Below are 11,626 nucleotides of genomic sequence, written 5' to 3' on the forward strand. Positions count from 1 at the left end.
GTGGGGGCGAGCGGGTCCCCGAGACCACCCTACAGCATGTGCCTGTCTCCCCCCCGCACGCGTGGAGAGCATCGTGCCAGCAGGGCCTGTGTGCGCGCGCGCACACGTACGTGTACCCCGCACACGCCAGGTGTGCGCCTGGGCTCTGGGGTGAACCGTCCAGCCAGACAGCGGAATGCCCAGTTTGGGAACCTTGGTTAAGTTTGCTTCTCACTGAGCTTGGGGCGGAGGGGACAAAACAGGAAGGAGCCGGTTTCCGCCCACAAGGTCCACCCACGAGCTGCAGGGCAGTTGGGAGCTTGCTCGAGGGCCTGTATCCCAGGGAGCCGGGACCTCCCCGCCTGAGGAGGTGAGGCAGCAGCTGTGGGTCCCCGCCAGGCTCGGAGGGGCTCCCTGGGGGCTTTACTTCCTGAGCCTGCCAGGCGTGCACCTCGGCCAGAACCAGACCTCAGCCTGGAGGGTTGGTGGGAGCTTATGGGGCAGGAGTTCTGGGGAGAGAGGACAGACTCGGGCCTAAGCTCTGCTCGGTTGCTAGGGTCCTGTGTTGAGTCCAGGCACACCTAAGGTGAGGGCCCCGAAGGAGGGTGGGTGTCCAGGGTCTCCTCTTTGTTGTTTAAAACCATAGCCTGCAGGGCCTCCCTGTGAGACTGGCGTGCCAGCCCTGGGACCAGCTGGTGCCCCCGGGTCCCCAGTGACCTCCTGGGAGAGCGGGGCTTCTTCCAGCCCAGCTGTGCTGAGGGGCAGGCCCTGCTTGTTTTCCCCTGCTTCTCTGCCCCATCCGGGCTCTCTGGGCTCCCAGACCCCCCAGCGGTGCCCCCCAGATGCAGCGCGTGTGAGCTGTCGGTCACCTTTGGCCTGTGCATCTGGGCCTCACACCCTTTCCACTGGCCCACGTCACACCTGGCCTGCAAAGGCAGGGGGCCGTCAGGCTGGTTCCCTGAGGACGGCTCCTCTCCCCGCAGTTCTAGACCTGCTGTTTTCCCCCCAGAAATCATGAGTAATGCTAAAGCCTGTGTCACTTTCCAGTTAAGGAAGCCTTTCTGTCTGCAGTCTCCTCTTTGAGCCGCGTCAGACTTAGGCCACGGGGGCCCATGTTCAGACTAGCCGGCCTGAGATCCACAGTAATGCACACGTTTACCCCGAGACCCCGGGCACACGTGTGCTCGTGCGTAACATCAAGAAGTCAGTTCAAGGGATGATACTCTTCCTTACTATGCGCTCACACTTGATTACTTTCTGTTTTATTCCCTCTTTTCTCCCCCTCATGGTTCAGTGTCACAGCGCACTCTTGTGTCATGACCTGCAGTCTGAAGACACAGAGTAGAGCGGGGGTGGGAATGTGTTGTTCTTACGCCCATTTAACAAGCTAGGAGACTGAGTGCGCACAGGCTCGGAAACTTGTGCCGGGGCCCTGAGCCAGGGAGGGGCAGGTGCAGGACTTGTACCCACAGTACCAAAAAAAGGCCAGAGTGAGAGGAAAAGGGATTGGGGCTGGGGGGGTCCTCTTCTCCCAGGAGGTCAGGACAGCCGCTCCGGTGAGGTGACTTCTGAGCAGGGACAGGAAGGAAACCAGGGGCTGGCCAAGCAGAGGGGGTGGCCAGGCAAGGGGGCAGCAAGGTGAGACAGACAGCATGGGCAGTCAGTGACACGGTCCTCCCTCCAGTCTGACCCAACTCGACCGAGGGCCCCGCCTGGCAAAGAGCAGGGCACAAGGCTCAGACCCCCGGCGCCCCTCTGCCCACCTGGCATGCAGTCCTGCGCCTCCTTCCGGGAAGTCTGACCTCTGGGCTGGCTCCCCACACCTCCATTCCCAGTTGCCCCAACCTCTAGGGCCTGGGCTGGCTGCTCGGCTGGGGTATGAGTCAGCTTTTGCTTTCTGCTGACTTCCTGTGTTGAAGGCACAAGCCAGACAGAGAGAGGCATGAGGTGCTTTCCGACCAAGCCACCCTCCTCCAGAAGCCCCGTCTCCCACCTGCCCCCACTCCCCGGCTACCCAGCAGTGCTACCTTGCAGGCCTCACCCCCGGCGGGATGCCGTGGGCAGAGGTGGTAGCGCAGATGTGAATGCTCTGCTCTTCTGCCCTTTCTGGGGCCGTGTCTGGGATTTTCTCTCAGTAAGAGGCGCTGGAGAGTCAGCGCAGGACCGGCTCCAGGGAAGAGGAAGCCCCAGCCCAGCACTCCTTGGGGTGGCACCCTTGGCAGGTTCTTTATACCGTGACCTCGCTGGCTCCTTCTCGAGCCTGTGCCTCTGCTCCTCTCCCTGGGGTCTGCTGGACCTCACTCTCCATCTGTACCATGGCAGCTAATAGAAAGCCACCTCTGAGCACTTAGGGTATGCGGGGCTGGGCGTCGGGCCTTCTGACCTTTGGGGGCTCCTCGGGAGATGTCATCAAACAAGGTGGGTACTGCAGAGGAGTACAGAGGAGACTGGGGGAACAGCTGGGGCCAGGGGCTCCCAGAGAGGTGGGAACCAAGATGGGAAGCAGGGTAGGGTGGGATTAGCAATGGGGTAAACCCTTCTGCTGTGTGAGTTTGGACTCTGTGTGTAAACACTGGAAGCCGTTGAAGGAAGGTCTTTGATTGTGCCGAGTGTCTTAGGTGTTTGAAGGAGATTGGCTTGGCAGGGAGGTGCGCGAGAGATCGGGGTGGGAGCAGGGGAGGAAGCACAGCAGGTAGGCCAGTACCTGTCATCCAGGAAGAAAACCTGACATAAGGAGGCTCCTTGCAAAGACCAAATCAGCCGGGCAGGGCGGCCACCTCACTCTGAGGGGTCAGGAGGAAGGGGAAGAACCGAGACTTAGACTGGAGCCCTTCTGACCTTTGCTGAGAAAGGACGGGGAAGCTTTGAGGGGAAGCTGGTGCGGAGGAACCAGAGCTGTTTCTGGAGAGCCACTTAGAGCGGAGCGTGGTCGAAGGCAGAGCCTAGAGTGAGCCTGCAGGTCTCTCTTCCTCCATAGCATGGCCTGTGGACTTGGGCTAAGATGAGACAGACAGCCATGGGGGTGGCGCGTCCACAGTGATGGGGGGAGAGGTCGCTGTCATACGATCGGTCACCTTACAGTGTGCACCTGTTCTGCATTGGACACCGTGCCAGGGGGATCCAGAACTGACTGAGAATGGGGGTCACCTGGGCTTGGCTGGGAGCCGCAGAGCATGGTGGGATTAGTAGATGGGGCATGCCTCCGTCTGCGCCTGTGTCTGCAGCCCCTGAGGATCCCCACCCTGTCTCCCTCTGCAGTGATGGGTCGTTCCCCTATGACTCTGTCCCTTGGCAGCAGAACACCAACCAGCCTCCCGGCTCCCTCTCCGTGGTCACCACGGTTTGGGGAGTGACCAACACATCCCAGAGCCAGGTAAGAGCCTGTCCTGCCCCCAGCAACAGCCCCTCCCAGGCGGGGTCATCCCTCGAACCCTGAGGCCCTCGGGTCACCATGCTATGCTAGCCCTGGTCACTCTCCCAGGCTCTCCCCAGCTGGAAAGACCAGCTTTCAGGGCACACCCAGCTGTGGACACAGCTCTACCCAGGATGGGTCCACACCTGCCCCAGGAGGATGGCCCCTGGCCCCTGTGCACTGCCCCAACCAACCCTAGGGCCTTCCTGAGGGAATGTTTTTCACCTGACACACAGCAAGGGGCTCTTTCCTGGCCGGCATTTACTTTGGTTGGATAAATAGGAGAACTTCCTGTGTTATTGGCCTCAGGGCTCCAACACCTGGGGTCTCTGACCCTGGACGGCCTGGGTTAGATTTCAAAAGATTGAGCCTAAAACTTGTGACAAACTCCACTTCACATCCCTAGTCTACCCTGCCTCCCGCTCCTGTTCCTTCCTCCTTCCTCCACTCCTTCCTCTCCCTGCTGCTGGGCCTCTGCCATGGCCACGTGAAAGGCTCAGGGCCGCTTGCCGCCCTGGAGGGAACCAGTGCACTTACCTGTGGTCTTGGGCCACAGGGAGCCCCTCGGCCAGGACCCTGCCGCCCTCTAGAGCTGGTAGGTTGGGCTTCTCTTTGCCCTCACAGAGCAGCAGCCCAGGGCCTCTGTGTGGCTTGACCCTTGGGCATCCAGGCGGCTTTGCAGGGCAGGAGGGCTGAGAAGTCCAGAGCTTTCCCACCTGCCACCTGGTGCTGGACCAGCCTCACCGCCTTCCATCACAGGCTGCTCATCTCCGCTGCCTGCTTCCGGGCTGGGTTACCCCCTTCTAATCATGTATATACCATGGCAACCATCCGTGCCCAGATGAAATGAACGCCCCCCTCCTTTTCCTCAGTCGTCCTTCCAGTTTTGCCTCTGTCTCCACCCCCACCCCTGCCATTTTTCCTTTTCCATCTCCATGCCACCTGGGGTACCCACTTGGGTGACAGCCCCTCTCTCTGCCCACAGGTCCTCGGGAACCCTATGGCCAATGCCAACAACCCCATGAATCCAGGCGGCAACCCCATGGCGTCGGGCATGACCACCAGCAACCCCGGCCTCAACTCCCCACAGTTTGCTGGGCAGCAGCAGCAATTCTCGGCCAAGGCCGGCCCCGCTCAGCCCTACATCCCGCAGAGCATGTACGGCCGGCCCAACTACCCTGGCAGCGGGGGCTTCGGGGCCAGGTGAGCAGGGAGCAGCCTTCGCAAGGGGCACATCAGCCCTGCCCTTCCCCTCCAGGCAGGCTTAGGAGTCAAGTGTGAATCCCAGCACGGGCTTCCTGGCCTGAGAAGCATGGGGAGCCTGGCGCTCCCCTTCTTCTCAGGTATCCCGTCTGCCTGCGGGGCACAGTCATCCTTTATGGGGGCCGGCCGGCAGGCCAGACGCTGCACGGCCGGGGCGCATTCTGAGAGCCGTCAAGCCCGTGGAGTTGAAGGGCTGCAGTTGCATTTCTCAAATGCCCCTTCTCTGTGTCATGTCTTTATACGTTGGGAGACGCTGAGAGCTGGGCGGCAGGAGGGTCAGCTCTGCTCTGCTGGTGTGGAGGAAGAGGTGCAGGGCTGGGGTCCCTCGGTCCAAGGGAGGGGGAGGGCAGGGAGGGGCATAGGGTGGGGCAGAGGCACCCCATTCCTCCTCTCGCCGCCCGCCCTGCTCTGCCCAAGGCTGCCCTGTGGCCTCACCCCTGCCAGGCACCCTGGGGCCAACCGCAGCCCTGCCACGTGTCAGCGCAGTAGGGCCTCGTGGTGAAGCCCAGCTGCATCCCCACCCTGCCCTCCCCTGCCAGAGGCCCTGGGCCGGTTGCTCGGGTTCTTTGAGGCTAGGTGTCCTCCAGAAGGTGGGCTGACGGTTGTGCCCGAGGGCGCCATGACCTAGTACCTAGGAGCAGTGGCTGTCTAGCACCCGGGTGGGGCTCCAGGAACACGGCAGCTTGGCGGCTTGGTGGTTGCCAAGTGGCACGAGGGGCTGACAACCCCCAGGAGGCCCCTGTCCCCGCCGGGCTCTTAATCTGGACCTCCCCCCTCTGTGAGCTGTGGACACAAGGGCCTGGCACGGCCTGACCTCTCCCTCCCCGCCCAAGGCGGGCGTGTCATGGGTTCATCCTGAGGTTCAGGCAGCATCTAACTCTTCCTTCTTCTCTCCCTCGCAGTTACCCTGGGGGTCCTAATGCCCCTGCTGGCATGGGCATCCCTCCGCACACCAGGCCGCCCGCTGACTTCACTCAGCCGGCAGCCGCCGCTGCGGCAGCCGCGGTAGCAGCAGCAGCAGCCACGGCCACGGCCACAGCTACGGCCACTGTGGCAGCCTTGCAAGAAACACAGAATAAGGATATAAACCAGTACGGACCGGTAAGGGCCACACGCCAGGCAGACAGCCCCGGGGATCAGAGCTGGGGTGTTGGTGTCTGCGTGCCGAGGGGAGCTGATGGCGTCAGGGTGCACTTAGGTTTTCTTGGAAGCACAAGGAGGGGCGTGTGTTAGGGTGTGGGCGTATCAGTGTGGTTGAGAGTGGTGGGGGTGTGTTTGGGAGCTTGTGTTTGTTCTGTGTGGGTTGGTGGCTCGTGTGTGTCTGTGTATGGGGAAAGATGTTCCATATTGCAGTCTGGGCCTCTACTCACCAAAGAGCAGGCTATGTCTAAAGTAGCCTTGTCACCAGTCTGTCCCCCCCGGTGGCCTCTGAAGACCAGTGCTCTCCTAGTCATCCCGTCTGTGTATCCTGCCCAGGTCCCAGCTCTGCTCCCCTGACCTCCAGAAGGATGGGGTGGGGTGTGAGGAGAGGGGGAGCCCCCTCCCCCGCAGAAATGCAGGACAGGCCTGGAGGTGGGAAGTCCAGGATGGGGACAGCAGGGCAGGTGGGCACAGGTGGGAGCCGAGGCCGCCTCAGACTGCAGATGGAGGGTGTGTGTCCATTGGCTGAGGAGCAAGGGCGGGGCTGGGGCTTCCAGGAAAGGGGCCCTTGCCTCCATCCTTATCCACCTCCATCCTCCCATGCCCCTCCCCACCCCTGCACCCTCTTTCCCGTTCCTTGCCTGCCTCCCTGGAAACGCTGCCTGTGCATTGGAGTGACTGCACCCCACCCCTCGGGCTGCACCTTTCCTGTGCGGCCTGCAGAGGGCAGCAGCGAGCCCACGAGGCCGGTGGTCCTTTGGGACCTGGTCGCCAGCTGCAGCCGCACAGGAAAGTGCCCAGATGCATGTGGCATTTTATTCTTTTTTTTTTTTTTTTTTTCTTCTTCTTCTCCCGTTGAAGGTCTGTTCCTCTTTCCAGATGGGTCCCACCCAGGCGTATAACAGCCAATTCATGAACCAGCCCGGGCCTCGGGGGCCTGCCTCCATGGGGGGCAGCATGAACCCCGCAAGCATGGCGGCTGGCATGACGCCCTCGGGGATGAGTGGCCCTCCCATGGGCATGAACCAACCCCGGCCACCCGGCATCAGCCCCTTTGGCACACACGGGCAGCGGATGCCCCAGCAGACCTACCCGGGCCCCCGGCCCCAGTCCCTTCCCATTCAGAGCATAAAGAGGCCATACCCGGGAGAGGTGAGTGTGACAGCTGGCAGCCGGTGGGCAGGGTGGGAGGTGGGGAGGACACGGGTGCTGTGGGTAGTCCCTTGAAAAGGGCATGGATTGACCTTCGGGAAACCTGGACTAGAAGGCAGGATCTTAGGAGTCAGGTGCTCCTGAGGTTAAGGTCAGCTCTGGCGTTTCCCATATAGAAGACCCTGAGCAAGTGACGTCACCTCCTGGAGCCTCCGTTTTTTCTTTTGCAAAAGGCAGTGACGATCCAGCCCACCTCCTGGGGCTGCCTGGGAGTCTTGAGTGAGGGGGGCTGTACATGAAGCGCCTGGCCCTGGGCCGGCATGGGCGGGCACTTATTAGCAAGCAGTAGCCGCTGTTAGGATTCTCTTCTGTCTTGACATAGACACTAGCTGGGCGACTTTGGGTAAGGAACTAAGCCTCCTTGGGTCCACATTCCTCGCACCCACATGAGGGCACCTCACACCCAAGAGCGAGAGATGAGACAAAACCCTGTAAAGATCTAAAGGCCGTGCACATGGGAGAAGTGACTGGAAGGCAGACAGCATGTTTCTTGGGGCTCTGTCGGGAGGAAGGCTGCCCATTGGGGTGCCCAGCCACCTCAGCCGCGAGATCAGTGAAGATCGAAGGAAGCAAACCCACCCTGTCCTCCAGGAACCAAGACTTAAGCAGGAAAGATAAGGTCTAAGCTGGAACTCACAAAGGAATGATGCACCTTGGGGTGTGTGGAACTCAGCGTGAGGTCAGGAGAAGGACTTCCTGGAGGGGGTGTCACAGGGCCTTCAGCGAGCACCCAGAAAACGGGTTGGCAGCAAATGGCCCATGTGGGTACCTGGGTAAGGATGTAGTTCACCTACAGAAGGCACAGAGACCCCAGGATCGTGGCCCCTGCACACGCTCCTCGAGAGGCCCACCTTGATTCCTCACCTGGACAGGGCCCTTCCCGAGCATCACCCAGTGCTCTGCTAGCACACACCTCTTCTCAGGTTGGCTTCACCCCGTCTCAGAACTGTGCCTTCTGCTTGGGCTTCCAGTGCGTTGAGAGCCCAAAGACCCTGAGTTCCTTGAAGGTCTATGTGCTTCCCCTCAGCATCCACCCTTACTTGGGCTAGAATGCAGCTTGGACACTGATGGAGATGTCCTGGGTCCAAGAGGGGAGATGTCAGGGACGTCCTCAAACGCCCAGGAGCCGGGGTCAGGCCCAGACCCCCTCCAGGTGGGCAGCAGCTCAGGGAGAAGCTGGAGAAGGATGGCAGCTCCCGAGGCCCTGGCTGTCCTTGGGGGTGGGGGGCCTCGACCCGTGGGCCTCACTCCCACGCACAGCCCCCACATGAGTTCTGGGCCCTCTCAGCCCCCTCTGTGCTCAGACTCCCGGCGTTCCCTCTGGCTGGGCTGGGAATGCGTCTGTAGGCCCAACCTCAGCTGCTGGCACCCAAGGAGGCGATCACAGAAAAGGTCAGAATTTCCGGTCATTGGCCTGACGTCAGCCCTGTGCCTGTACCGGTGTTAGCTCCCCAGCTCTTACCTGTCACAGCAGGGCACACCAAAGGCTCTCAGTTATCTTTACTAAGTCCTCAATAGACTGCTGGTACTACCCAGCTACAAAATGCCCGACGCCGGGCTGTGACACCGGTGGCCACAGACTGCACGTCCTGACCCCGTCTGGGAAGACTGGCCTCACCTCTCAGTACACACTCATAGAACCTCTAAGTTGTCGGAACCTGGGGGCGGGAGCGGGGCTCAGGTCACCTGGTCCCGCAGAGGGACTAGTGGACAGGCCCCAGCTCCCCTTCCTGTCCTGCAGTGATGTGATGGGAACCTCACCATCACACAGAGCAGCCGCCGTATCGCAACAGCGGGAGCTCCGCAGTTCTTCAGCGCGGATGCAGACTTCGCCCTCTTCTGCCGTTTACCCCATGCGTTGAGCGAGTATTAACTGCAGGCCTGTTCTTTGCCAGACACGGAGACACACCTGTCTCCTGGACCTCTGAGCCTAGAGGGCAGGAGAGAGTTAATAGACAAGAAGTTTCACAGATGGGGAAGAAGCACTGCCTCTGCAGGATGTAATGGCCTGGGGTGCCCTGCGGGTCACCTGATTTTACAGACAGGGAAGCAACTGGAGGGTGGGAGTGGCTCTCCCAGGACAGCGATCCTGCCCCTCTCTGGAGCTGTTGCTTCCCCCCAAGGGGCTGCCTTGTCCCTTCACCAGCCTGGTTCTCCCGACCTCTGCACCAATAGCCCAAAACTAAACATCAGTGTGTTGTGCTCCGTGTGGGGTACGGGGACAGTGCCTCCCAGGTTCAGCCTCAGAATGCAAGGGCTGGGGATCACCTTTCTGGAAGTGCATCCTGTTGTCTGTCACATCCTAAGCACTAGGGGAGACCCAAAGGGGGCTTCAGAATCAAGCACCCTCATGATGGCGAGAGCAAGAGGCTCTGGAAGCACTGCCAAGCTCAAGGGGCATGGAGTTTTGAGAAAGACAGCTTCATGGGGAGGTGGCCCTCGAGCCAGACGGGCCGATGTAATGTCCCTGGATGTCAGGGCAGGAAGGGCCCCCGGCACCATCTGGTTCAGCTGGTCTCCTTTGCGGGTGGGGTGGGCATTTTCTGGGTGGGTGGAAAACAGCAGGGGCAGAGGAGAGGAGGTGGGGCGTCCTGGCATCTGGTGGGCAGCTTGGCTTCGAGACACTGATGACCTTTCCCCGCTCCTTTCTCTGCCACCATAGCCCAACTACGGAAACCAGCAATATGGACCAAACAGCCAGTTCCCCACCCAGCCAGGCCAGTACCCCACCCCCAATCCCCCACGGCCGCTCACCTCTCCCAGCTACCCCGGGCAGCGGATGCCCAGCCAGCCGAGCACGGGGCAGTACCCGCCCCCCACAGTCAACATGGGGCAGTATTACAAGGTGAGTCCCACCACCCCACGGGCCCCTTCCCTCCTTACCACCTCACCTCCCCACCCCTGCCTGTGTCATCCTGACCCTGGCTGTCCCCTGGGGTCACCAGGGGGCAGGCGGAGATCTCTGGATGTGATCTCATGTGCTCAGAGCTGTGCATGCAGCGGCCAGAATGACAGACTGGCTTTTCTTGGTTCCTGTTCTCGTGGGGCTCAGATGATGGTTTTCCTTCTCCTTTTACTATTTATAGCACGTACGAGATAATAACAATGAAGGAAATATATTTTTTTAAGTAAAAGCACCCACCCCGATATATTTACGTTTGACTGTAGACTTTGTCCCCGCGCGTGTGGGCATCAACCGTGCTGTATAGATGTTATTACGGTTGTGATTTTGAATCTGTTTCTTTCACTTGAACACAGCCTGTTCCTTATTGCTACAGTCCCCGTGGCTGTCACTTTTCATGGCTGCCTGACATTCTCCTGGGAGCCACACCACATTTTATCCTTTCTGTTGGACATCTGGGTTTTTTCTGAGTTTTCACTTTTGAAATAGTACTATAATGAATGTTTTCAGGCATATAGCTCTTTCCTTCTTTGGGATCATTATAAAGTACATTCTCAGGAGTGAGGAAGACTCTGGAAATATTTTACACTTATTTGCCAATGAATCACGCCAACTTACATGACTACCCACCCCTTGGCTTACATGGGCTTACTATTTTTAGCCCGATAGCAGCACACTAGGTGTTGCTATTTTTATAAACTTGCTCAATTAGTAGCTATGGGCAGAGAGAGGCAGAACACTGACCGTGGCAGTGGTGTGCTCTGCCCCCACCGCACTCCCCACCCCAGCACTGGGCAGGCCTCTTCAGCATCCCCTGTCCTCCTGGAAGGTTTTCGTTTCAGGAGGGAGAGCGGGGTAGCTTTTCTGCCTTCTGTTCACGGCACTGTTTATCTTGCTTTACCAGCCAGAGCAGTTTAATGGACAAAATAACACCTTCTCTGGAAGCAGCTACAGCAGCTACAGCCAAGGGAACGTCAATAGGGTATGTTTCAGTTTCCATCTCGGGAATTAGAACCCACATGCACTGTGTTAGAGGGGGCCTCACCGTTCCTGCCCCAGCCTTTCTGGACGTTAGTGGGGTCGTCCGCTCTAGGGCCCAGAGATGCTTGGAGGAGCTGCATCTCAGATGGGTGGGCCAGGGATGAGTGTGGATCTGGCCAGTCCTGGGAAGAAAACAAGGTGGGGACTGAGAGAGGAAGGGAAGGGACTCCTGGAGATGCTTCACGCCTGACTCCATCTGGGGACCCCAGTGGGGTGGGGTGGCGATGAAGGACACGGCCTGGAGCCATGATGTGGGCAGCGGGAGACCTGGCATTGTTCCTAGCATCCTTCTTCTCCCAAGATTATATTAGGCGAATTCCCCGTCACCCTGAGCCTGTGTCCTCATTGGTCAAATGGGCTGGGGACCCTACAATCCCCCTGGTGCCATGACCCAAGTGAAGGGTGGGGAGAACCTTTCCAGGCCCACCTGTCTTCCCATAGGGGCAGAGGCCTGAGTGAGGCCAGAGTGGAGGAAGGGGCTTTCCTGGGGGGCTCTCCTCCCTTGGGGGAGCAAGGGCCATAGCCCTAGGACCCTAGGGTGGGTGGGGCACGTGTCCACAGCCGTGGTCCCTCCTTATGCCCGTGAGCCCATAACCTATATGTGGTTTCTCTTTCCCTCCAGCCTCCCAGGCCGGTTCCTGTGGCAAATTACCCCCACTCACCTGTTCCAGGGAACC

The 11,626-nt window shown here is 59.8% G+C and overlaps 1 protein-coding gene across 1 annotated transcript in view; it reads left to right on the forward strand.

Moving 5' to 3' along the window:
- ZMIZ1 (zinc finger MIZ-type containing 1) overlaps positions 1-11,626 on the forward strand; it is a 229,718-nt gene that overhangs the window by 200,986 nt on the left and 17,106 nt on the right. The window contains exons 9-15 of the mRNA XM_024740273.1: positions 3,238-3,352; positions 4,377-4,594; positions 5,557-5,755; positions 6,674-6,946; positions 9,669-9,851; positions 10,813-10,890; positions 11,572-11,625. Coding sequence (XP_024596041.1) covers positions 3,238-3,352; positions 4,377-4,594; positions 5,557-5,755; positions 6,674-6,946; positions 9,669-9,851; positions 10,813-10,890; positions 11,572-11,625 — 1,120 coding nt within the window. The remainder of the gene's footprint in view (positions 1-3,237; positions 3,353-4,376; positions 4,595-5,556; positions 5,756-6,673; positions 6,947-9,668; positions 9,852-10,812; positions 10,891-11,571; position 11,626) is intronic.

This window comes from Neophocaena asiaeorientalis, unplaced genomic scaffold, assembly GCF_003031525.2.
Source record: "Neophocaena asiaeorientalis asiaeorientalis breed wild unplaced genomic scaffold, Neophocaena_asiaeorientalis_V1.1 scaffold517, whole genome shotgun sequence".
In the NCBI taxonomy this organism is placed as follows: Eukaryota; Metazoa; Chordata; class Mammalia; order Artiodactyla; family Phocoenidae; genus Neophocaena; species Neophocaena asiaeorientalis.